Here is a 26,915-nt window from a genome sequence, read left to right as displayed (position 1 = left end):
TGGAAATCACCACTTTTTTATCAGGGGAACTCCACGCTTCTTCACATAACTCATTTAATTCATGTGACGGGGGAAAAGTCACTGCCTGCTTTTTCTCCCCAAACAGATACACCCTCTTGTCAGGGACAGGGTTAACCTCTGAAATGTGCAATACATCTTTCATTGCAATAATCATGTAGCGGATGGCCTTGGTCATCTTAGGCTGTAATTGTGCCTCATCATCGTCGACACTGGAGTCGGACTCCGTGTCGGCATCTGTGTCAACCATCTGAGATAGTGGGCGTTTATGAGACCCTGACGGCCTCCGAGTCGCCTGGGCAGGCCCGGGCTGAGACCCCGGCTGTCCCAAGGCTGCAGCTTCATCAAACCTTTTATGCAAGGAGCTTACATTATCATTTAAGACCTTCCACATATCCATCCAATCAGGTGTCGGCCCCGACACCACATTTATCCGCACTTGCTCCGCCTCCACGTAACCCTCCTCATCAAACATGTCGACACAGCCGTACCGACACACAGCACACACCCAGGGAATGCTCTGAGGACAGGACCCCACAAAGGCCTTTGGGGAGACAGAGAGAGAGTATGCCAGCACACACCACAGCGCTATATAACCCAGGGATATTCACTATAATAAGTGATTACCCAATACCTGCCGATTTTATGTCTTTTGCACCTAAATTTATGTGCCCCCCCTCTCTTTTTTACCCTTCTTGTACCTGGATACTGCAGGGGAGAGCCTGGGGAGCGTCCTTCCAGCGGAGCTGTGAAGAGAAAATGGCGCTGGTGTGCTGAGGAAGAAGGCCCCGCCCCCTCAGCGGCGGGCTTCTGTCCTGCTTCTGTGTGAAAAAAATGGCGTTTTTTTTTACATATATACAGTGCCTGACTGTATATATGTATGTTATGCCAAAAAGGTACTTCAATTGCTGCCCAGGGCGCCCCCCCCCCACAGCGCCCTGCTCCCTACAGTGACCGGAGTGTGAAAGTGTGCTGGGAGCAATGGCGCACAGCTGCGGTGCTCTGCGCGACCTTAAATGAAGACAGGAGTCTTCAGCCGGCGTTTTCGCCGTCTTCCTGTTCTTCTGGCTCTGCGAGGGGGACGGCGGCGTGGCTCCGGGAACGGACGATCGAGGACAGATGCCTGTGTTCGAACCCTCTGGAGCTAATTGTGTCCAGTAGCCTAAGAAGCGCAACCTAGCTGTAGACAGGTAGGTTTGCTTCTCTCCCCTCAGTCCCTCGTAGCAGTGAGTCTGTTGCCAGCAGAAGCTCACTGAAAATAAAAAACCTAACAAATACTTTCTTTTACTAGCAGGCTCAGGAGAGCCCACTAGGAGCACCCAGCTCTGGCCGGGCACAGATTCTAACTGAGGTCTGGAGGAGGGGCATAGAGGGAGGAGCCAGTGCACACCAGATAGTACCTAATCTTTTCTTTAGAGTTCCCAGTCTCCCGTCTATTCCCCATGGTCCTTACGGAGTTCCCAGCATCCACTAGGACGTTAGAGAAATATGGTGTGTGTGCCCACTTTGCCAGTGTATTTCATGCCCAAAACAGCATTAGGGCAGGCAAAATACAAGTGGGTCATATGTAAGGGAACCTACTCTGTTGATTTCAGGTGTCAAATTTGTGACCCAAGACTCATTAACCCTTGCAAAACTGAATGATCTGAATAAGAAGCTGGAGCTTGAATAAGAAGTGAATAAGAAGCTGGCCGAATAAGACGCTAACTTCAGCCTCGTCTGCAGTGCCTGGTTTCTGTGACACGACTCTTCATAATTTATATAGGCCATCGTGTAAGCGATCACTAACAGAGCGGAAAGACGCCAGATACACAGTAACAAATAGCTATCCCTGCGTACACACTAGCGCAGCGCAGAACGTTCCCGCACGAGGATAACAGAAAACCGCCGCTCCCGTAACTCCGCCCACACTGGTCACTGCGAGCACGTTCTCTCCCCGCCTCCCTGTAGCGTCACCGATCCCTTAGCCACGCCCAGGACACAAAGCTGCCTTGGTTGCCTCGGCGACGGAGGACCTTTCTGGAAAGCTGGAGAAGACTCTGTGACAGCGAAGTAGATGGTGAGAGAAAGTTCTGGCAGAGAAGGGGCGTGGCCATCCTGACCCAATATATAGCACGAGCGAAGCGTTTGCATTAGATCAGCCACACAGTGAGAGAGGGACAGCGGCATCTGGTGGCGGGCAGGGGCACTCTCAGTACGGTGTGTTACTGGACTGTCCGAGGACTCTTTATACCGGAGTTATTCTGAGGTGCGTCCGTAGGGACTTCATACATTACTGATATAATTGGCGAGCCGGTGTCCCCACAGAGGACCTGTGCCCAGGAGGAGTGCCAGGTGAGTGAGCTGCCTATGGGTGGTACATAGGGTCTCTGATGTCCAGCACATGTATCATATATAATGCCAGCATTATAGTTCACCAGCTGTTGTGGAACTATAAAGGCCAGCATACCTTTTCAGTGTCTGGCAATCAAGGCAACTGGGGAGGGGGGGTGGCATTTCCCAACATCTGGAGAGTCACCTTTGCTGCCTACACTGGTTGCTACAAGAGACTCCTTCAAGACGGTGGCCCGACTCGGCTAATTGCCAGGTTGGTGACATCACCGTTGATGCAATGAGATGATCTCCAAGCGCCACCTCTTCTTCTTATAGTGTGAACAGGTGCCAAATTGCATCGACCCGGCTTACTCTTTCACACTGCACCACAACCCGGGTTAAACACACGTTCAACCCTGGTCGCAACCTGAGTTGAATTACCAGGTAGCTCAAGCTGGATTATTTCAACTAACCCATTTCATACTGCGTCGGGTTAATGCTGGCGGTTTGAAAGGGGCCATCAAATATCCACATGTATTAAAGCAGTTATCTTAGGGAAAATTTTCTTTTGAGCTCATTTACCAACCAATGTTTACGGCTATTTCACGGGAAAAAAAAGTTTTCCGGGGTTAGCTGCAAATATTACGTATTACCAGAATGTATGAAGGAGGGACCACAGCAGATACCTCCAATACCTGCTGTGGTCTCTCCATTCCCACAAGCAGCCGCTATGGGGGAAAGCTTAATATCCAGAATGCAAAGCATTCCCGATACTGGTTACTGCCATCTTCAGATAGCAGTAGCCCGTTGTAGCCTATGGGCCACAGATCAGGGCTGTAGTTCTGGTAAGGTTCCCCAGGAACCCTCCGCCGAATGGCTGCTGTGCATGGCGGTGACCGCACATGTGCAGCAGCCTCAGCACCACACTTGGCACATCGCAGGGACGGGATCCTTTCGGAGTCCCTGTCTCGGCCTGTGCTGGGTGATACATTGACCCGATTTGATCACATTCTGCAATGCAATCTTGGTAAATGGGCCCCTTAACCATTTTGGTGTTGCCATACTGTTTTATACCATATAAGGTCAGAAATCTGGCTGCTATTACTTAATTGGCCGAATTACTAGCTGGTATGTGTAGGGAGTCCAGCAGTATCTGGCAGGGAAGCGCTGCTGGTATGCCTGTATATATGCTGTCCTTGCCAAATAAGATAATCATGTGTTTTTGCAAGATCTGATAAATGGGCATCTGACTGGCCAAAAGGTAAGATGTTAAGGGACATGCAGGTATAGCCAGAGGGAGAAGTGTTCTCTCCCTGACTTCTTTGGCCATGATGTTAATATATCTCTGTATTAGAGTGGGTACGCACCAGAATGACAGGAAATCGGGACAGTAGTTGGCCAGAATTCCCTTCAGCCAGGACCATGCCCTATTGCCCGTACACACCAGGAAGATTTAATGAATGACGGAATGATAACTGTTCCGTTCTTTACTAATATGCTTCTGGTCGCATGCAATATCTTACAGACAATGTCGAAACCGACTCTCGGGAGCGCATAATAGTGCGTTGTTCTGATACGGCAAATCGTGTAGATATCACTCTAGTGTGTACCCAGCGTCCTGTTTTGCTGTGATTAGAGATTTAGGGGTCTATTCATGTAGCAGTAAAAAGGCCTGTTTTGCGTTTAGTACAATTCACAGAGCGGGTTACCGTGGAGAAGTCTCTGACTCTCCAGCGGCACCCTTCTCCAGCGGCACCCCCGCTCTATGCCTGAATCGCATCACCATACCTTTGTATGGTGAGTGCGATTCATGAAGATGCGGAAAGCTCTGCTTTCTGCTTCTCCATGGGTTTTAGGCTCGCCATCTCAGGATAGTGTAACCTGAACTATGGTGCGGAGACGGCAGGGAAGCTCAATGCTTCCCTGCTCTCTGCTCGGCACCCGGCGCTGGCTCCGCCCCCGACCTCCCAGCAGCCACTGCTGCCTGCCGGGAGGTCAACAAGCTGCGCATGCGCAAAGTTAACTGCCGCCGGACTCCGCGCATCGCAGGGAGGGACAGCTGGAGATGACCTCACCGCAGGAGCCCCAGACACCACAGCGCATCGTCGGAAGGGTGAGTATACATGAATTGCTACTTATTACAGCTATACATCGTATCGAAGCGATGCAATGTATAGTGATAAGTAACAATTCTGTTTTCTTAGTGAATAGACCCCTTAGTGGCATAAGTGCTGCAATGGTACATCTTCCCCATTGTTCATAATGTGCATAATACCTTTTCATTGCTATAATCATGTAGCGGATGGCTTTAGCCATTTTAGGCTGCAACTTTGCATCATCGCCATCGACACTAAAGTCAGAATCCGTGTCGATATCTGTGTCAACAATTTGGGATAGTGGGCGCTTCTGAGACCCTGACGGCCTCTGCGATGTAGGATCAGGCATGGGTTGAGACCCTGACCGTCCCAAGGCTTCAGCTTTATCCAACCTTTTATGCAAGGAATTAACATTATCATTTAAAACCTTCCACATATCCATCCAATCGGGTGTCTGCGCCGTCGGCGGCAACCCCACATTCATTTGTACCCGCTCTGTTTCCACATAGCCTTCCTCGTCAAACATACCAAGAGGTTCCCAATTGCTGCCCAGGGCGCCCCCCCTGCGCCCTGCACCCTACAGTGACCGGAGTGTGTGGGTTTAGTGTGGGAGCAATGGCGCACAGCTGCAGTGCTGTGCGCTACCTCATATGAAGACTGGAGTCTTCTGCCGCCGATTTCAAAGTCTTCTTGCTTCTCACGCCGGCTTCTGGCTCTGCGAGGGGGACGGCGGCGCGGCTCCGGGATCGGACGACCAAGGGTGCGTTCCTGTGTACGATCCCTCTGGAGCTAATGGTGTCCAGAAGCCTAAGAAGCAGGACCTATCTTCAGTGAGTAGGGCTGCTTCTCTCCCCTCAGTCCCACGTAGCAGAGAGTCTGTTGCCAGCAGATCTCTCTGAAAATAAAAAATCCTAACAAAATACTTTCTTTTTAGCAAGCTCAGGAGAGCTCACTAAGTTGCACCCAGCTCGTCCAGGCACAGATTCAAACTGAAATCTGGAGGAGGGACATAGAGGGAGGAGCCAGTGCACACCAGTATCCTAATTCTTTCTTAAAGTGCCCTGTCTCCTGCGGAGCCCGTCTATTCCCCATGGTCCTTACGGAGTCCCCAGCATCCACTAGGACGTTAGAGAAAGATGTGTTGCACATCACAGAGGAAACCCCAGTCCCTGACAAGAGGGTTTATATGTATGGGGAGAAAAGGCAAGAGGTGACCTTTCCCCCTTCACATGAGTTAAATGAGTTATGTGAAAAAGCTTGGGAATCTCCAGATAGAAAACTGCAGTTTTCAAAACGGATGCTTATGGCGTATCCTTTCCCGCCATCGGACAGGTTACGCTGGGAATCCTCCCCTAGGGTAGACAAAGCTTTAACGCGCTTATCCAAGAGGGTAGCCCTGCCGTCACAGGATACGGCCACCCTTAAAGATGCTGCGGATAGAAAGCAGGAGGGTATCCTGAAGTCCATTTAAACACATTCAGGTACCTTACTACAGCCGGCGATTGCGTCGGCCTGGATGTGTAGTGCTGCAGCAGCATGGACAGATACCTTATCTGAGGAACTTGATACCTTGGACAAGGATACTATATTACTAACCCTGGGGCATATAAAAGACGCTGTCCTATATATGAGAGATGCTCAAAGAGACATTAGCCTACTGGGCTCTAGAATAAATTCAATGTCGATTTCTCTGACGTCCTAGTGGATGCTGGGGACTCCGTCAGGACCATGGGGATTAGCGGCTCCGCAGGAGACAGGGCACAAAAGTAAAAGCTTTAGGATCAGGTGGTGTGCACTGGCTCCTCCCCCCATGACCCTCCTCCAAGCCTCAGTTAGTTAGATTTTTGTGCCCGGCCGAGAAGGGTGCAATCTAGGTGGCTCTCCTAAAGAGCTGCTTAGAGTAAAAGTTTGTTAGGTTTTTTTATTTTCAGTGAGTCCTGCTGGCAACAGGCTCACTGCTACGAGGGACTTAGGGGAGAGAAGTGAACTCACCTGCGTGCAGGATGGATTGGCTTCTTAGGCTACTGGACACCATTAGCTCCAGAGGGAGTCGGAACACAGGTCTCACCCTGGGGTTCGTCCCGGAGCCGCGCCGCCGACCCCCCTTGCAGATGCCGAAAAGTGAAGGTCCAGAAACGGCGGCAGAAGACTCTTCAGTCTTCATAAGGTAGCGCACAGCACTGCAGCTGTGCGCCATTGTTGTCAGCACACTTCATAGCAGCGGTCACTGAGGGTGCAGGGCGCTGGGGGGGGGCGCCCTGGGCAGCAATGATAGTACCTTATTCTGGCTAAAAATACATCACATATAGCCCCTGGGGGCTATATGGATGTATTTAACCCCTGCCAGGTCTCAGAAAAACGGGAGAAGAAGCCCGCCGAAAAGGGGGCGGGGCCTATTCTCCTCAGCACACAGCGCCATTTTCCCTCACAGAAATGCTGGTGGGAAGGCTCCCAGGCTCTCCCCTGCACTGCACTACAGAAACAGGGTTAAAACAGAGAGGGGGGGCACTTATTTGGCGATATGTATATATATATATATTAAAATGCTATAAGGGAAAAACACTTATATAAAGGTTGTCCCTGTATAATTATAGCGTTTTTGGTGTGTGCTGACAAACTCTCCCTCTGTCTCCCCAAAGGGCTAGTGGGGTCCTGTCCTCTATCAGAGCATTCCCTGTGTGTGTGCTGTGTGTCGGTACGTGTGTGTCGACATGTATGAGGACGATGTTGGTGAGGAGGCGGAGCAATTGCCTGAAATGGTGATGTCACTCTCTAGGGAGTCGACACCGGAATGGATGGCTTATTTAAGGAATTACGTGATAATGTCAACACGCTGCAAGGTCGGTTGACGACATGAGACGGCCGGCAAACAAATTAGTACCTGTCCAGGCGTCTCAAACACCGTCAGGGGCTGTAAAACGCTCATTTACCTCAGTCGGTCGACACAGACACAGACACGGACACTGACTCCAGTGTCGACGGTGAAGAAACAAACGTATTTTCCTTTAGGGCCACACGTTACATGTTAAGGGCAATGAAGGAGGTGTTACATATTTCTGATACTACAAGTACCACAAAAAAGGGTATTATGTGGGGTGTGAAAAAACTACCTGTAGTTTTTCCTGAATCAGATAAATTAAATGAAGTGTGTGATGATGCGTGGGTTTCCCCCGATAGAAAATTATTGGCGGTATACCCTTTCCCGCCAGAAGTTAGGGCGCGTTGGGAAACACCCTTTAGGGTGGATAAGGCGCTCACACGCTTATCAAAACAAGTGGCGGTACCGTCTCCAGATAGGGCCGCCCTCAAGGAGCCAGCTGAGAGGCTGGAAAATATCCTAAAAAGGTATATACACACATACTGGTGTTATACTGCGACCAGCGATCGCCTCAGCCTGGATGTGCAGCGCTGGGGTGGCTTGGTCGGATTCCCTGACTGAAAATATTGATACCCTTGACAGGGACAGTATTTTATTGACTATAGAGCATTTAAAGGATGCATTTCTATATATGCGAGATGCACAGAGGGATATTTGCACTCTGGCATCAAGAGTAAGTGCGATGTCCATATCTGCCAGAAGATGTTTATGGACACGACAGTGGTCAGGTGATGCAGATTCCAAACGGCACATGGAAGTATTGCCGTATAAAGGGGAGGAGTTATTTGGGGTCGGTCCATCGGACCTGGTGGCCTCGGCAACAGCTGGAAAATCCACCTTTTTTACCCCAAATCACATCTCAGCAGAAAAAGACACCGTCTTTTCAGCCTCAGTCCTTTCGTCCCCATAAGGGCAAGCGGGCAAAAGGCCAGTCATATCTGCCCAGGGATAGAGGAAAGGGAAGAAGACTGCAGCAGGCAGCCCATTCCCAGGAACAGAAGCCCTCCACAGCTTCTGCCAAGTCCTCAGCATGACGCTGGGGCCGTACAAGCGGACTCAAGTGCGGTGGGGGGTCGTCTCAAGAGTTTCAGCGCGTAGTGGGCTCACTCGCAAGTGGACCCCTGGATCCTACAAGTAGTATCCCAGGGGTACAGACTGGAGATTCGAGACGTCTCCCCCTCGCAGGCTCCTGATGTCTGCTTTACCAACGTCTTCCTCCGACAGGGAGGCAGTATTGGAAACAATTCACAAGCTGTATTCCCAGCAGGTGATAATCAAAGTACCCCTCCTACAACAAGGAAAGGGGTATTATTTCACACTATATTGTGGTACTGAAGCCAGACGGCTCGGTGAGACCTATTCTAAATGGGAAATCTTTGAACACTTACATACAAAGGTTCAAATCAAGATGGAGTCACTCAGAGCAGTGATAGCGAACCAGGAAGAAGGGGACTATATGGTGTCCCTGGACATCAAGGATGCTTACCTCCATGTCCCAAATTGCCCTTCTCACCAAGGGTACCTCAGGTTCGTGGTACGGAACTGTCACTATCAGTTTCAGACGCTGCCGTTTGGATTGTCCACGGCACCCCGGGTCTTTACCAAAGTAATGGCCGAAATGATGATTCTTCTTCAAAGAAAAGGCGTCTTAATTATCCCTTACTTGGACGATCTCCTGATAAGGGCAAGGTCCAGAGAACAGTTGGAAGTCGGAGTAGCACTATCTCAAGTAGTTCTACGACAGCACGGGTGGATTCTAAATATCCAAAATCGCAGCCGTTTCCGACGACACGTCTGCTGTTCCTAGGGATGGTTCTGGACACAGTCCAGAAAAAGGTGTTTCTCCCGGAGGAGAAAGCCAGGGAGTTATCCGAGCTAGTCAGGAACCTCCTAAAACCAGGAAAAGTGTCAGTGCATCATTGCACAAGAGTCCTGGGAAAAATGGTGGCTTATTATGAAGCGATTCCATTCGGCAGATTCCACGCAAGAACTTTTCAGTGGGATCTGCTGGACAAATGGTCCGGATCGCATTTTCAGATGCATCAGCGGATAACCCTATCTCCAAGGACAAGGGTGTCTCTCCTGTGGTGGTTACAGAGTGCTCATCTTCTAGAGGGCCGCAGATTCGGCATTCAGGATTGGATGCTGGTGACCACGGAGGCCAGCCTGAGAGGCTGGGGAGCAGTCACACAGGGAAAAAATTTCCAGGGAGTGTGATCAAGTCTGGAGATTTTTCTCCACATAAATATACTGGAGCTAAGGGCAATTTACAATGCTCTAAGCTTAGCAAGACCTCTGCTTCAAGGTCAGCAGGTATTGATCCAGTGGGACAACATCACGGCAGTCGCCCACGTAAACAGACAGGGCGGCACAAGAAGCAGGAGGGCAATGGCAGAAACTGCAAGGATTTTTCGCTGGGCGGAAAATCATGTGATAGCACTGTCAGCAGTGTTCATTCCGGGAGTGGACAACTGGGAAGCAGACTTCCTCAGCAGGCACAACCTCCACCCGGGAGAGTGGGGACTTCATCGGGAAGTCTTCCACATGATTGTGAACCGTTGGAAAAGACCAAAGGTGGACATGATGGCGTCCCGCCTGAACAAAAAACTGGACAAGTATTGCGCCAGGTCAAAAGACCCTCAGGCAATAGCTGTGGACGTTCTGGTAACACCGTGGGTGTACCAGTCGGTGTATGTCTTCCCTCCTCTGCTTCTCATACCCAAGGTTTTGAGAATTATAAGACGTAGAGGAGTAAGAACTATACTCGTGGCTCCGGATTGGCCAAGAAGGACTTGGTACCCGGAACTTCAAGAGATGCTCACAGAGGACTCATGGCCTCTGCCGCTAAGAAGGGACTTGCTTCAGCAAGTACCATGTCTGTTCCAAGACTTACCGCGGCTGCGTTTGACGGCATGGCGGTTGAACGCCGGATCCTAAGGGAAAAAGGCATTCCGGAAGAGGTCATTCCTACCCTGGTCAAAGCCAGGAAGGAGGTGACCGCACAACATTATCACCACATGTGGCGAAAATATGTTGCGTGGTGTGAGGCCAGGAAGGCCCCATGAAGAAATTTCAACTCGGTCGTTTCCTGCATTTCCTGCAAACAGGAGTGTCTATGGGCCTCAAATTGGGGTCCATTAAGGTTCAAATTTCGGCCCTGTCGATTTTCTTCCAGAAAGAATTGGCTTCAGTTCCTGAAGTCCAGAAGTTTGTCAAGGGAGTACTGCATATACAACCCCCTTTTGTGCCTCCAGTGGCACTGTGGGATCTCAACGTAGTTCTGGGATTCCTAAAATCACATTGGTTTAAACCGCTCAAATCTGTGGATTTGAAATATCTCACAGGGAAAGTGACCATGCTGTTGGCCCTGGCCTCGGCCAGGCGAGTGTCAGAATTGGCGGCGTTTGTCTCAAAAAAGCCCATATCTGATTGTCCATTCGGACAGGGCAGAGCTGCGGACTCATCCCCAGTTTCTCCCTAAGGTGGTGTCAGTGTTTCACCCGAACCAGCTTATTGTGGTACCTGCGGCTACTAGGGACTTGGAGGACTCCCAAGTTGCTAGATGTTGTCAGGGCCCTGAAAATATAGTTTCCAGGACGGCTGGAGTCAGGAAAACTGACTTGCTGTTATCCTGTATGCACCCAACAAACTGGGTGCTCTTGCTTCTAAGCAGACGATTGCTAGTTGGATGTGTAGTACAATTCAGCTTGCACATTCTGTGGCAGGCCTGCCACAGCCAAAATATGTAAATGCCCATTCCACAAGGAAGGTGGGCTCATCTTGGGCGGCTGCCCGAGGGGTCTCGGCTTTACAACTTTGCCGAGCTGATACTTGGTCAGGGGCACGCCCTGACTGAGGAGGACCTGGAGTTCTCTCATTCGGTGCTGCAGAGTCATCCGCACTCTCCCGCCCGTTTGGGAGCTTTGGTATAATCCCCATGGTCCTGACGGAGTCCCCAGCATCCACTTAGGACGTCAGAGAAAATAAGAATTTACTTACCGATAATTCTATTTCTCGTAGTCCGTAGTGGATGCTGGGCGCCCATCCCAAGTGCGGATTGTCTGCAATACTTGTACATAGTTATTGTTACAAAAATCGGGTTATTATTATTGTGAGCCATCTTTTCAGATGCTCCGCTGTTATCATGCTGTTAACTGGGTTCAGATCACAGGTTGTACAGTGTGATTGGTGTGGCTGGTATGAGTCTTACCCGGGATTCAAAATCCTTCCTTATTGTGTACGCTCGTCCGGGCACAGTATCCTAACTGAGGCTTGGAGGAGGGTCATGGGGGGAGGAGCCAGTGCACACCACCTGATCCTAAAGCTTTTACTTTTGTGCCCTGTCTCCTGCGGAGCCACTAATCCCCATGGTCCTGACGGAGTCCCCAGCATCCACTACGGACTACGAGAAATAGAATTATCGGTAAGTAAATTCTTATTTTCTGCCAGAAGGGTCCTGTGGACTCGGCAATGGACAGGCGATGCTGACTCAAAAAGGCACATGGAGGTTTTACCTTACAAGGGTGAGGAATTGTTTGGGGACGGTCTCTCGGACCTGGTCTCCACAGCTACGGCTGGAAAGTCAAATTTTTTGCCATATGTTCCCTGACAACCTAAGAAAGCACCGTATTACCAAATGCAGTCCTTTCGATCACAAAAAGGCAAGAAAGTCCGAGGTGCGTCCTTTCTTGCCAGAGGCAGGGGTAGAGGAAAGAAGCTGCACAATACAGCTAGTTCCCAGGAACAGAAGTCCTCCCCAGCTTCCACTAAATCCACCGCATGACGCTGGGGCTCCACAGGTGGAGCCAGGCCCGGTGGGGGCGCGTCTCCGAAATTTCAGCCACAAGTTGGTTCACTCACAGGTGGATCCCTGGGCTATAGAGATTGTGTCTCAGGGATACAAGCTGGAATTCGAAGTGATGCCCCCTCACCGTTACCTCAAATCGGCCCTGCCAGCTTCCCCCATAGAGAGGGAAATAGTGTTAGCTGCAATTCACAAATTGTATCTCCAGCAGGTGGTGGTAAAGGTTCCCCTCCTCCAACAGGGAAGGGGTTACTATTCGACAATGTTTGTGGTACCGAAACCGGACGGTTCGGTCAGACCCATATTGAATTTAAAATCCCTGAACATATACCTGAAAAGGTTCAAATTCAAGATGGAATCGCTCAGAGCGGTCATCGCAAGCCTGGAGGAGGGGGATTTTATGGTGTCTCTGGACATAAAGGATGCTTACCTTCATGTCCCCATTTATCCACCTCATCAGGAGTACCTCAGATTTGTGGTACAGGATTGTCATTACTAATTCCAGATGTTGCCGTTTGGTCTCTCCACGGCACCGAGAATATTTACCAAGGTAATGGCAGAAATGATGGTGCTCCTGCGAAAGCAAGGAGTCACAATTATCCCATACTTGGACGATCTCCTCATAAAGGCAAGGTCCAGAGAGCAGTTGCTGATCAGCGTAGCACGCTCTCGGGAAGTGTTACAACAGCACTGCTGGATTCTGAATATTCCAAAGTCGCAGCTGCTTCCTACGACGCCTCTGCCCTTCCTGGGCATGATTCTGGACACAGACCAGAAGAAGGTTTTTCTCCCGACGGAGAAGGCTCAGGAACTCATGACACTGGTCAGAGACCTCTTAAAACCAAAACAGGTGTCGGTGCATCACTGCACGCGAGTCCTGGGAAAGATGGTGGCGTCATACGAGGCCATTCCCTTTGGCAGGTTCCATGCGAGAACCTTTCAATGGGATCTGTTGGACAAGTGGTCCGGATCGCATCTACAGATGCATCGGCTGATCACCCTATCCCCCAGGGCCAGGGTGTCTCTTCTGTGGTGGCTGCAGAGTGCTCACCTTCTCGAGGGCCGCAGATTCGGCATTCAGGATTGGGTCCTGGTGACCACGGATGCAAGTCTCCGAGGGTGGGGGCAGTCACACAGGGAAGAAATTTCCAGGGTCTGTGGTCAAGTCAGGAGACTTGCCTTCACATCAATATCCTGGAACTAAGGGCCATATACAACGCCCTAAGTCAAACAGAGACCCTGCTTCGCAGCCAATCTGTGCTGATTCAATCAGATAACATCACCGCAGTGGCTCATGTAAACCGCCAAGGCGGCACAAGGAGCAGGGTGGCGATGGCGGAAGCCACCAGAATTCTTCGATGGGCGGAGAATCACGTACGAGCACTGTCAGCAGTGTTCATTCCGGGAGTGGACAACTGGGAAGCAGACTTCCTCAGCAGGCACGACCTCCACCCGGGAGAGTGGGGACTTCATCAAGAAGTCTTCGCGCAGATTGCAGGTCGGTGGGAACTGCCACAGGTGGACATGATGGCATCCCGCCTCAACAAAAAGCTACAGAGGTATTGCGCCAGGTCAAGAGACCCTCAGGCGATAGCTGTAGACGCACTAGTGACACCGTGGGTGTTCCAGTCGGTTTATGTGTTTCCTCCTCTTCCTCTCATACCCAAGGTGCTGAGAATCATAAGAAAAAGAGGAGTGAGAACAATACTCATTGTTCCGGATTGGCCAAGAAGGACTTGGTATCCAGAGCTGCAAGAAATGCTCACAGAGGACCCATGTCCTCTGCCTCTAAGACAGGATCTGTTGCAACAGGGGCCCTGTCTGTTCCAAGACTTACCGCGGCTGCATTTGACGGCATGGCGGTTGAACGCCGGATCCTAGCAGAAAAAGGCATTCCGGATGAGGTTATTCCTACGCTGATAAAGGCTAGGAAGGACGTGACGGCTAAACATTATTACCGTATATGGCGAAAATATGTTGCTTGGTGTGAGGCCAGGAATGCCCCTACAGAGGAATTCCAGCTGGGCCGTTTCCTTCACTTCCTACAGTCGGGAGTGACTTTGGGCCTAAAATTGGGGTCCATTAAGGTCCAGATTTCGGCCCTATCCATTTTCTTTAAAAAATAACTGGCTTCTCTTCCTGAAGTTCAGACGTTTGTAAAGGGAGTGCTGCATATTCAGCCCCCGTTTGTGCCTCCAGTGGCACCTTGGGATCTTAACGTGGTGTTGAGTTTCCTGAAATCACACTGGTTTGAGCCACTTAAAACTGTGGAGTTAAAATTTCTCACGTGGAAGGTGGTCATGCTGCTAGCCTTGGCTTCAGCTAGGCGTGTGTCAGAATTGGCGGCTTTGTCACAGAAAAACCCCTATCTGGTTTTCCATATGGACAGGGCGGAATTGCGGACCCGTCCGCAATTTCTGCCAAAAGTGGTGTCATCTTTTCATATGAACCAACCTATTGTGGTGCCTGTGGCTACTCGTGACTTGGAGGATTCCGAGTTGCTAGATGTGGTCAGGGCTTTGAAGGTTTATGTAGCCAGAACGGCGAGAGTCAGGAAAACTGAGTCACTGTTTATCCTGTATGCACCCAACAAGCTGGGTGCTCCTGCTTCAAAGCAAACTATTGCTCGCTGGATCTGTAACACGATTCAGCAGGCTCATTCTGCGGCTGGATTGCCGCTACCAAAATCAGTGAAAGCCCATTCCACAAGGAAGGTGGGCTCTTCTTGGGCGGCTGCCCGAGGGGTCTCGGCATTACAGCTTTGCCGCGCAGCAACTTGGTCGGGTTCAAACACTTTTGCAAAGTTCTACAAGTTTGATACCCTGGCTGAGGAGGACCTTGTGTTTGCTCATTCGGTGCTGCAGAGTCATCCGCACTCTCCCGCCCGTTTGGGAGCTTTGGTATAATCCCCATGGTCCTTACGGAGTCCCCAGCATCCACTAGGACGTTAGAGAAAATAAGATTTTACTTACCGGTAAATCTATTTCTCGTAGTCCGTAGTGGATGCTGGGCGCCCGTCCCAAGTGCGGACTTCTTCTGCAATACTTGTATATAGTTATTGCTTAAATAAGGGTTATGTTATGGTTGCATCAGGGTTTATCTGATGCTCTGTTGTTGTTCATACTGTTAACTGGGTAAGTTTATCACAAGTTATACGGTGTGATTGGTGTGACTGGTATGAGTCTTACCCTGGATTCCAAAATCCTTTCCTTGTACTGTCAGCTTTTCCGGGCACAGTTTCCTTAACTGAGGTCTGGAGGAGGGACATAGAGGGAGGAGACAGTGCACACCAGTATCCTAATTCTTTCTTAAAGTGCCCTGTCTCCTGCGGAGCCCGTCTATTCCCCATGGTCCTTACGGAGTCCCCAGCATCCACTACGGACTACGAGAAATAGATTTACCGGTAAGTAAAATCTTATTATTTCCTAATCCATGCAAGTGAGTGTCCTATATAATGTATATCATGACCAATAGGTCTTTATCCTGGTAGCTCAATACAACTTGTATCTTTGTATTTCTAAGGACACTGTATAGAGAAAACATAGCTAAAACGGTATGCGGTCAGCATCCCGGCGGTTGGGATGCTGTCGGTTATGTGACCGACATCAGAATCCTGACACCACTCGGAATCCCGGCGCTGGAACACCGATCGCTGACATCCCGAAGGTAAGTATCGTGGTTAGGGCCCACGGGGAGGTTAGGATTAGGCACTGGAGAGGGGTTAGACGTATCTTCCCTCCCCCCCCCAAGTCTTAATTCTAGCCGCCACCCCCACTATCTTAACTCAAGCCGCCACCCCAGGTGGGTTAGAGTAGGGGACAGGGAAAGGTTAGAAGAATTACCAATTGTAGGGGCAGATACGTTTTTTTTCAGTGTAGTTATACCCCAGGTCACTGTGGATCTAGCACACTTCACAGGGAATTCCAGGTTAGGGCGTAATTCAGTAAGGATTGCAAATTCTGCTAATTAGCAGAATTTGAAATCCTTTGGATCGCATGCTGGGGGCCGCCCATCGCAGGGCAAGGCCACCCAGCATGCTGACCGAAGCCTCCCCCTTTGAACAAGCAGAAATTAAGGAAGCCTGATGGCGCAGCTTAGCAGGAGTCCTGCCACCATCTTCCCGATAGCGGCCGTCTTTACTGCCGTTCGCGCTGCACCGCCCCTCGCAACACTCCGTTTCCTCTCTGTACCGCCGCGCCCCCCCCCCTGCAATGTTCTGCCTCCTCTCTGGAAACGGAGCGTCCTGCCACACGACCGCCTCTGCCTGATTGACAGGCAGAGGCGATCGCATTTTCTGCGCCCTCCTCAGAAAATGCAGGCGCATGTGCAGGACTGACGCTGCGCATGCGCCCACATCTTTTTCTTAATATTTGCGGATCCAACCTGAATTAGACCCTTATAGCCATCATGATTTCACCAGGCTAACTTGCATTGCACCACCTCTATGTACAGAACTTCTTTGCACCTCTTCATTCAGCACACTGAGGCTGCGCTTGTTTGCAGAGCTGTGTGAATTTACACTGTGCATGCTTCGTATTTGTGTTTCAATCACAACTGAATAGATAGAAGTGGACTTCAGCATGGTGTTCTGACATTGGGGGTCATTCAGACCTGATCGCACGATAGTTTTTTTCGCTGCGGTGCAATTAGGTCAGAACTGCGCATGCACCCCAGTGCGCAAGCGCGTTGCACGGGTACAAAGCGGATCGTTGCTGTTCGATGGGTTTTACGAAGAATCCTTTGGCACAGCCGATCGCAAGGAGATTGACAGGAAGAAGGCGTTTATGGGAGGCAACTGACCGTTTTCAGGGAGTGGTTGGAAAAACGCAGGCGTGTCCAAGCGTTTGCGCGGCGGGTGTCTGACGTCAATTCTGGGCCTGGACAGGCTGAAGTGATCGCAGTGGCTGAGTAAGTTCTGGGCAACTCAGATACTGCACAATTTTTTTTTTGTACTGCTCGGCTGCACATGCGTTCGCACACTTGCAAAGCAAAAATACACTCCCCTATGGGCGGCGACTATCTGCTCGCAGCAGTTCAAAAAAACCCTAGCAAGCGATCGGGTCTGAATTAGGCCCATTGGGGGTCATTCCGAGTTGATCGCACGTTGCAACTTTTTGCTGCTCGTTCGATCAACTAGACACCGCCTATGGGGGAGTGTATTTTAGCATAGCAGGGCTGCGATCGCTTGTGCAGCCCTGCTATGCTAAAAAAGTTTTGTGCAGATCAAGACCAGCCCTGCAGCTACTTACCCTGTGCGATGGATCCAGCGATGAAGGTCCCGGAATTGACGTCAGACAAACGCCTGGACACTCCTGCATTCGGATCTCCACGCCTGGAAAACAGTGAGTATCCGCCCTGGGACTCCTGTCAATCTTCTTGCGCTAGTGATCACTTTCTTGTGCGCTGGGCAACGACACGCGTGCGCATTACGGCTGCCATGCATGCGCATTTCCAACCAGTTTGCATCGAAATAACCCCCATTGACCTAGTTCCGTGCAGGTATAGTCACAAAATGCTGACCTAGACAGAGGAGGAAATCTCCATATTTTGAGGTATGTATTTTGCCCATAGTATGGAGCAGATGGCAAGAGTACTGATGATGATGCATACTGGCAGTAAACCTAGCACACTAATGGATGCGTTCACAGCAAGGGACACACATACAACGCTGCATATGGGCAAATGTACACCTTTTTTTCTCTGACGTCCTAGTGGATGCTGGGGACTCCGTCAGGACCATGGGGAATAGCGGCTCCGCAGGAGACAGGGGCACAAAAGTAAAAGCTTTAGGATCAGGTGGTGTGCACTGGCTCCTCCCCCTATGACCCTCCTCCAAGCCTCAGTTAGATTTTTGTGCCCGGCCGAGAAGGGTGCAATCTAGGTGGCTCTCCTAAAGAGCTGCTTAGAGTAAAAGTCTTGTTAGGTTTTTTATTTTCAGTGAGTCCTGCTGGCAACAGGCTCACTGCATCGAGGGACTTAGGGGAGAGAAGTGAACTCACCTGCGTGCAGGATGGATTGGCTTCTTAGGCTACTGGACACCATTAGCTCCAGAGGGAGTCGGAACACAGGTCTCACCCTGGGGTTCGTCCCGGAGCCGCGCCGCCGACCCCCTTGCAGATGCCGAAAAGGGAAGAGGTCCAGAAACCGGCGGCAGAAGACTTTTCAGTCTTCATAAGGTAGCGCACAGCACTGCAGCTGTGCGCCATTGTTGTCAGCACACTTCATAGCAGCGGTCACTGAGGGTGCAGGGCGCTGGGGGGGGCGCCCTGGGCAGCAATGATAGTACCTTATTCTGGCTAAAAATACATCACATATAGCCCCTGGGGGCTATATGGATGTATTTAACCCCTGCCAGGTCTCAGAAAAACGGGAGAAGAAGCCCGCCGAAAAGGGGGCGGGGCCTATTCTCCTCAGCACACAGCGCCATTTTCCCTCACAGAAATGCTGGTGGGAAGGCTCCCAGGCTCTCCCCTGCACTGCACTACAGAAACAGGGTTAAAACAGAGAGGGGGGGCACTTATTTGGCGATATGACTATATATATTAAAATGCTATAAGGGAAAAACACTTATATAAAGGTTGTCCCTGTATAATTATAGCGTTTTTGGTGTGTGCTGGCAAACTCTCCCTCTGTCTCCCCAAAGGGCTAGTGGGGTCCTGTCCTCTATCAGAGCATTCCCTGTGTGTGTGCTGTGTGTCGGTACGTGTGTGTCGACATGTATGAGGACGATGTTGGTGAGGAGGCGGAGCAATTGCCTGTAATGGTGATGTCACTCTCTAGGGAGTCGACACCGGAATGGATGGCTTATTTAAGGAATTACGTGATAATGTCAACACGCTGCAAGGTCGGTTGACTACATGAGACGGCCGGCAAACCAATTAGTACCTGTCCAGGCGTCTCAAACACCGTCAGGGGCGTTAAAACGTCCTTTTACCTCAGTCGGTCGACACAGACACGGACACTGACTCCAGTGTCGACGGTGAAGAAACAAACGTATTTTCCTTTAGGGCCACACGTTACTTGTTAAGGGCAATGAAGGAGGTGTTACATATTTCTGATACTACAAGTACCACAAAAAAGGGTATTATGTGGAGTGTGAAAAAACTACCTGTAGTTTTTCCTGAATCAGATAAATTAAATGAAGTGTGTGATGATGCGTGGGTTTCCCCCGATAGAAAATTATTGGCGGTATACCCTTTCCCGCCAGAAGTTAGGGCGCGTTGGGAAACACCCCTTAGGGTGGATAAGGCGCTCACACGCTTATCAAAACAAGTGGCGGTACCGTCTCCAGATAGGGCCGCCCTCAAGGAGCCAGCTGATAGGAGGCTGGAAAATATCCTAAAAAGTATATACACACATACTGGTGTTATACTGCGACCAGCGATCGCCTCAGCCTGGATGTGCAGCGCTGGGGTGGCTTGGTCGGATTCCCTGACTGAAAATATTGATACCCTTGACAGGGACAGTATTTTATTGACTATAGAGCATTTAAAGGATGCATTTCTATATATGCGAGATGCACAGAGGGATATTTGCACTCTGGCATCAAGAGTAAGTGCGATGTCCATATCTGCCAGAAGTTGTTTATGGACACGACAGTGGTCAGGTGATGCAGATTCCAAACGGCACATGGAAGTATTGCCGTATAAAGGAGAAAAAGACAACGTCTTTTCAGCCTCAGTCCTTTCGTCCCCATAAGGGCAAGCGGGCAAAAGGCCAGTCATATCTGCCATGGGATAGAGGAAAGGGAAGAAGACTGCAGCAGGCAGCCCATTCCCAGAAACAGAAGCCCTCCACCGCTTCTGCCAAGTCCTCAGCATGACGCTGGGGCCGTACAAGTGGTCGTCTCAAGAGTTTCAGCACGCAGTGGGCTCACTCGCAAGTGGACCCCTGGATCCTACAAGTAGTATCCCAGGGGTACAGATTGGAAATTCGAGACGTCTCCCCCTCGCAGGTTCCTGAAGTCTGCTTTACCAACGTCTCCCTCCGACAGGGAGGCAGTAGTGGAAACAATTCACAAGCTGTATTCCCAGCAGGTGATAATCAAAGTACCCCTCCTACAACAAGGAAAGGGGTATTATTCCACACTATATTGTGGTACTGAAGCCAGACGGCTCGGTGAGACCTATTCTAAATCTGAAATAGTTGAACACTTACATACAAAGGTTCAAATCAAGATGGAGTCACTCAGAGCAGTGATAGCGAACCAGGAAGAAGGGGACTATATGGTGTCCCGGGACATCAGGGATGCTTACCTCCATGTCCCAATTTGCCCTTCTCACCAAGGGTACCTCAGGTTCGTGGTACAGAACTGTCACTATCAGTTTCAGACGCTGCCGGTTGGATTGTCCACGGCACCCCGGGTCCTTACCAAGGTAATGGCCGAAATGATGATTCTTCTTCAAAGAAAATGGACGATCTCCTGATAGGGGCAAGGTCCAGAGAACAGTTGGAGGTCGGAGTAGCACTATCTCAAGTAGTTCTACGACAGCACGGGTGGATTCTAAATATTCCAAAACCGCAGCTGTTTCAGACGACACGTCTACTGTTCCTAGGGATGATTCTGGACACAGTCCAGAAAAAGGTGTTTCTCCCGGAGAAGAAAGCCAGGGAGTTATCCGAGCTAGTCAGGAACCTCCTAAAACCAGGAAAAGTGTCAGTGCATCATTGCACAAGGGTCCTGGGAAAAATGGTGGCTTCTTACGAAGCGATTCCATTCGGTAGATTTCACGCAAGAACTTTTCAGTGGGATCTGCTGGAAAAATGGTCCGGATCGCATCTTCAGATGCATCAGTGGATAACCCTGTCTCCAAGGACAAGGGTGTTTCTTCTGCGGTGGCTGCAGAGTGCTCATCTACTAAAGGGCCGCAGATTCGGCATTCAGGACTGGGTCCTGGTGACCACGGATGCCAGCCTGAGAGGCTGGGGAGCAGTCACACAGGGAAAAAATTTCCAGGGAGTGTGATCAAGTCTAGAGACTTCTCTCCACATAAATATACTGGAGCTAAGGGCAATTTACAATGTTCTAAGCTTAGCAAGACCTCTGCTTCAAGGTCAGCCGGTATTGATCCAGTGGGACAACATCACGGCAGTCGCCCACGTAAACAGACAGGGCGGCACAAGAAGCAGGAGGGCAATGGCAGAAACTGCAAGGATTCTTCGCTGGGCGAAAAATCATGTGATAGCACTGTCAGCAGTGTTCATTCCGGGAGTGGACAACTGGGAAGCAGACTTCCTCAGCAGGCACGACCTCCACCCGGGAGAGTGGGGACTTCATCGGGAAGTATTCCACATGATTGTGAACCGTTGGGAAAGACCAAAGGTGGACATGATGGCGTCCCGCCTGAACAAAAAACTGGACAGGTATTGCGCCAGGTCAAGAGACCCTCAAGCAATATCTGTGGACGTTCTGGTAACACCGTGGGTGTACCAGTCGGTGTATGTGTTCCCTCCTCTGCTTCTCATAACCAAGGTACTGAGAATTATAAGACGTAGAGGAGTAAGAACTATACTCGTGGCTCCGGATTGGCCAAGAAGGACGTGGCACCCGGAACTTCAAGAAATGCTCACAGAGGACTCATGGCCTCTGCCGCTAAGAAGGGACTTGCTTCAGCAAGTACCAGGTCTGTTCCAAGACTTACCGCGGCTGCGTTTGACGGCATGGCGGTGGAACGCCAGATCCTAAGGGAAAAAGGCATTCCGGAAGAGGTCATTCCTACCCTGGTCAAAGCCAGGAAGGAGGTGACCGCAAAACATTATCACCACATGTGGCGAAAATATGTTGCGTGGTGTGAGGCCAGGAAGGCCCCACGAAGAAATTTCAACTCGGTCGATTCCTGCATTTCCTGCAAACAGGAGTGTCTATGGGCCTCAAATTGGGGTCCATTAAGGTTCAAATTTCGGCCCTGTCAATTTTCTTCCAGAAAGAATTGGCTTCAGTTCCTGAAGTCCAGAAGTTTGTCAAGGGAGTATTGCATATACAACCCCCTTTTTGTGGCACTGTGGGATCTCAACGTAGTTCTGGGATTCCTCAAATCACTTTTTAAACCGCTCAAATCTGTGGATTTGAAATATCTCACATGAAAAGTGACCATGCTGTTGGCCCTGGCCTCGGCCAGGCGAGTGTCAGAATTGGCGGCTTTGTCTCACAAAAGCCATATCTGATTGTCCATTCGGACAGGGCAGAGCTGCGGACTCGTCCCCAGTTTCTTCCCAAGGTGGTGTCAGCGTTTCACCTTAACCAGCTTATTGTGGTACCTGCGGCTACTAGGGACTTGGAGGACTCCAAGTTGCTAGATGTTGTCAGGGCCCTGAAAATATAGGTTTCCAGGACGGCTGGAGTCAGGAAAACTGACTCGCTGTTATCCTGTATGCACCCAACAAACTGGGTGCTCTTGCTTCTAAGCAGACGATTGCTCGTTGGATTTGTAGCACATTTCAACTTGCACATTCTGTGGCAGGCCTGCCACAGCCTAAATCTGTCAAGGCCCATTCCACAAGGAAGGTGGGCTCATCCTGGGCGGCTGCCCGAGGGGTCTCGGCATTACAACTCTGCCGAGCAGCTACGTGGTCGGGGGAGAACACGTTTGTAAAATTCTACAAATTTGATACCCTGGCTAAAGAGGACCTGGAGTTCTCTCATTCGGTGCTGCAGAGTCATCCGCACTCTCCCGCCCGTTTTGGGAGCTTTGGTATAATCCCCATGGTCCTGACGGAGTCCCCAGCATCCACTAGGACGTCAGAGAAAATAAGATTTTACTTACCGATAAATCTATTTCTCGTAGTCCGTAGTGGATGCTGGGCGCCCGTCCCAAGTGCGGATTGTCTGCAATACTTGTACATAGTTATTGTTACAAAAATCGGGTTATTATTGTTGTGAGCCATCTTTTCAGAGGCTCCGCTGTTATCATGCTGTTAACTGGGTTCAGATCACAGGTTGTACAGTGTGATTGGTGTGGCTGGTATGAGTCTTACCCGGGATTCAAAATCCTTCCTTATTGTGTACGCTCGTCCGGGCACAGTATCCTAACTGAGGCTTGGAGGAGGGTCATAGGGGGAGGAGCCAGTGCACACCACCTGATCCTAAAGCTTTTACTTTTGTGCCCCTGTCTCCTGCGGAGCCGCTATTCCCCATGGTCCTGACGGAGTCCCCAGCATCCACTACGGACTACGAGAAATAGATTTATCGGTAAGTAAAATCTTATTTTTTCTAGTGCACCCTTCTTTTGAGCAGTGGCCCTCATTCCGAGTAGACCGCTAGCTGCCGTTCGCTGCGTAACGATCATTTAAAAAAACGGCAAAACTACGCATGCGTATGAGCCGCAATGCGCACGCGCGGCGTAAGGGTACAAAGAGCATCGTTGTTTTGCACTGCTTCTAGCGACTATTCCACTCGCACAGCCGGTCGCAAGGAGATTGACAGGAAGTGGGAGTTTATGGGTGTCAACTGGCCATTTTCTGGGAGTGTTTGGAAAAACGCAGGCGTGTCCAGGCGTTTGCAGGGCGGGTATCTAACGTCAATTCTGGGACCTTTGTTGCAGCAATCATCGCACAGAATAAGTAACAACAGGGCTGGTCTAGTTATGCACAAAATGTGTTTGTGTCACTCTGCTGCACAGGCGTTCGCACTCTTGCAAAGCGAAAATACACTCCCCCGTGGGCGGCGACTATGCATTTGCATGGCTGCTAAAAGTAGCTAGCGAGCTAACAACTCGGAATGAGGGCCAATGTCCACTTCCAGTCTATTTTCAAATCTGCATCTGATAATGATTCCAGTAGCAGCATCCAGATTATTCAGTTCCCGGCCCTTCAGTTATCACTTAAGCAGACGATGACAGCTGGGCCCAGTGTTGCTTGTGGGTGCTCGTGGACCATGTAAATCTACATTGTGTTTGAGATATAAAGCTTTCTTAAATGTACGGTCTGCTTGTGAACTAGTTTATATGGATGTTATGCGGGTCATTCATGGGCACAGCCAAGTCCCTGGTTCCTGCTAAGAGTGTAATATAAATAGTACAATACTCCCTCTCTTTATCCATTTTTGTATTTACACAGATTCAGTGCCTAATTTTAGATTCTTAGTCCATAGTGGAACAGGTGTCTAAGCCGATTCATAAGCCAGGGTCTCCTCTTCTCTCCAATGTCTAGCTATCATGTCTTTTTTCAATGTGAGCTTAGCTGGAGCAGTGAGCAGTTAGCTAAAGAACTACTTCTTTTATTACCATAAGTGAATGTTGAAGCATTGCTTATTGACTTTTATTTTGTCGCACTTTCCGCAGATATAATGGTAAAGGAGACTGCCTTCTATGATACCCTTGGGGTGAAACCAAATGCCACTCCTGATGAGATCAAAAAGGCATACAGGAAGTTAGCACTGAAATATCACCCTGACAAGAATCCCAATGAGGGGGAAAAGGTATGTGATTTAAATGGTTTTTTATAATTACAGATGTATATCATCTATATGTGCTACTATTTGCTTTAATCACACTATTTCTATATACAAATGAATTATTAATGTTTTACAAAGTATGATTTTTTTCTTTTCACCGGGCACCCGCTGTGATGCATGTTATGCTATCTGTGTGCCCGGCTCCTCTCCGTTCCCACATACCTGCCTGGCTCCGCCCCCTGCAGCGTTGGGATCCCAGCCTGTTACACCACTCCTCTCCCCTTCTGAGTCGCGCACACACAGCAGCTGCATTATCTTACCTCGCCTGCTGCTTGTTCTCCTCTTTGGCTACAGACACTTCCCATAGTCAGCACAGCAACCAGGGGAGCAGCTCCATGCTCAGCAGACTGACTGCAGGAAATGTGCCGGCTAAGTACATTAAGAATGTGTAGACCCCTGTCTCATTTCCCGCAACCCTAATGCAGGGGTCTGCATTAGAGGTGGTTTGGAGTTATTACAGTAAAGTCTACAGTATAAGAGGGGGTGTTTGTATATGTGTGTGGGGGGGGGGGGGGTGTATTTAAACCGTCTGAATAAGGGGTGAGGGGCAATAGACTATGGTCTGCATTAGGTTGAGAAGATGTCATTAGAAGGGTTTGCGTAAGATATTGATCTGCATTAAGAGTGGGGGCCATTATATAAGGTTATGCATTAGGGGTGGGGGTAATTAAGCTTCTGCATATGAGTTGGGGGTGGTCATTAGATAGGGGTCTGATTTGGGGTGTGGGTCCATTAGACAGGGGGTCTGTCTTAGGGGTTGGGGATAGATCAGACCCTTCATCTGTATTGTTTTGACCAGTACAAAACTGGTATTTGGTTTTTTTTCCGGTCCGTACGTCTTCTACTTGGAATGTCACTGTTGGTGCTGGCCAGCAAAGGCTTGTGCTAAGCCTGAATTCATGATTTGTTAATGTATATTGGTTGGCATGGGCAATAGATTAGCAAAGACAGTATCATGGGAACCTATCCAAAATGACTTGGCCAACCTTAGCATTAAGTATTCAGCTTGAAGTGTGTGTATACACCAGACACCACTAGAACACTATTATCGATATATTTCTCGAACGTCCTAAGTGGATGCTGGGGACTCCGTAAGGACCATGGGGGATTAGCGGCTCCGCAGGAGACTGGGCACAACTAAAGAAAGCTTTAGGACTACCTGGTGTGCACTGGCTCCTCCCACTAAGACCCTCCTCCAGACCTCAGTTAGATTCTTGTGCCCGGCCGAGCTGGATGCACACTAGGGGCTCTCCTGAGCACCTAGAAAGAAAGTATATTTAGGTTTTTTATTTTCAGTGAGATCTGCTGGCAACAGACTCACTGCAGCGAGGGACTAAGGGGAGAAGAAGCGAACCTACCTAACAGGTGGTGGTTTGGGCTTCTTAGGCTACTGGACACCATTAGCTCCAGAGGGATCAACCGCAGGACCCGACCTTGGTGTTCGTTCCCGGAGCCGCGCCGCCGTCCCCCTTACAGAGCCAGAGTCCGGAAAATCGGCGGCAGAAGACTTCGGTCTTCACCAAGGTAGCGCACAGCACTGCAGCTGTGCGCCATTGCTCCTCATGTACACCTCACACTTCGGTCACTGATGGGTGCAGGGCGCTGGGGGGGGGGCGCCCTGAGGGCAATAAATAACACCTTGGCTGGCAAAATATACATCATATATAGTCCCAGAGGCTATATAGATGTAAAATTACCCCTGCCAGTATCACAGAAAAAGCGGGAGAAAGTCCGCCGAAAAGGGGGTGGGGCTTCTCCCTCAGCACACTGGCGCCATTTTCTCTTCACAGTGCAGCTGGAAGACAGCTCCCCAGGCTCTCCCCTGTAGTTTTCAGGCTCAAAGGGTTAAAAAGAGAGGGGGGGCGCTAAATTTAGGCGCAATATATGTATACAAGCAGCTATTTGGGGAAAAATCACTCAGTTATAGTGTTAATCCCTGTATTATATAGCACTCTGGTGTGTGCTGGCATACTCTCTCTCGGTCTCCCCAAAGGACTTTGTGGGGTCCTGTCCTCAGTCAGAGCATTCCCTGGGTGTGTGCGGTGTGTCGACACGGCTGTGTCGACATGTTGGATGAGGAAGGTTACGTGGAGGCGGAGCAGAGGCCGATAAATGGGATGTCGCCCCCTGTGGGGCCGACACCAGAGTGGATGGATAGGTGGAAGGTATTAACCGACATTGTCAACTCCTTACATAAAAGGCTGGATGACGTAACAGCTGTGGGACAGCCGGCTTCTCAGCCCGCGTCTGCCCAGGCGTCTCAAAGGCTATCAGGGGCTCAAACAACGCCCGTTACCTCAGATGGCAGACACAGATGTCGACACGGAGTCTGACTCCAGTGTCGACGAGGTTGAG

The 26,915-nt window shown here is 50.1% G+C and overlaps 1 protein-coding gene across 1 annotated transcript in view; it reads left to right on the top strand.

Annotated features, from left to right (window-relative positions):
• Positions 1 to 24,213: 24,213 nt before the first annotated feature.
• LOC134890788 (dnaJ homolog subfamily A member 4-like) overlaps positions 24,214 to 26,915 on the top strand; it is a 43,791-nt gene continuing 41,089 nt past the window's right edge. The window contains exons 1-2 of the mRNA XM_063913484.1: positions 24,214 to 24,276; positions 24,388 to 24,524. Coding sequence (XP_063769554.1) covers positions 24,249 to 24,276; positions 24,388 to 24,524 — 165 coding nt within the window. The 5' untranslated portion in view covers positions 24,214 to 24,248. The remainder of the gene's footprint in view (positions 24,277 to 24,387; positions 24,525 to 26,915) is intronic.

This window comes from Pseudophryne corroboree, chromosome 1, assembly GCF_028390025.1.
Source record: "Pseudophryne corroboree isolate aPseCor3 chromosome 1, aPseCor3.hap2, whole genome shotgun sequence".
In the NCBI taxonomy this organism is placed as follows: domain Eukaryota; kingdom Metazoa; phylum Chordata; class Amphibia; order Anura; family Myobatrachidae; genus Pseudophryne; species Pseudophryne corroboree.
Note: the sequence above shows the minus strand (reverse complement) of the source record. Positions and strands in the feature narration are given on the sequence as shown.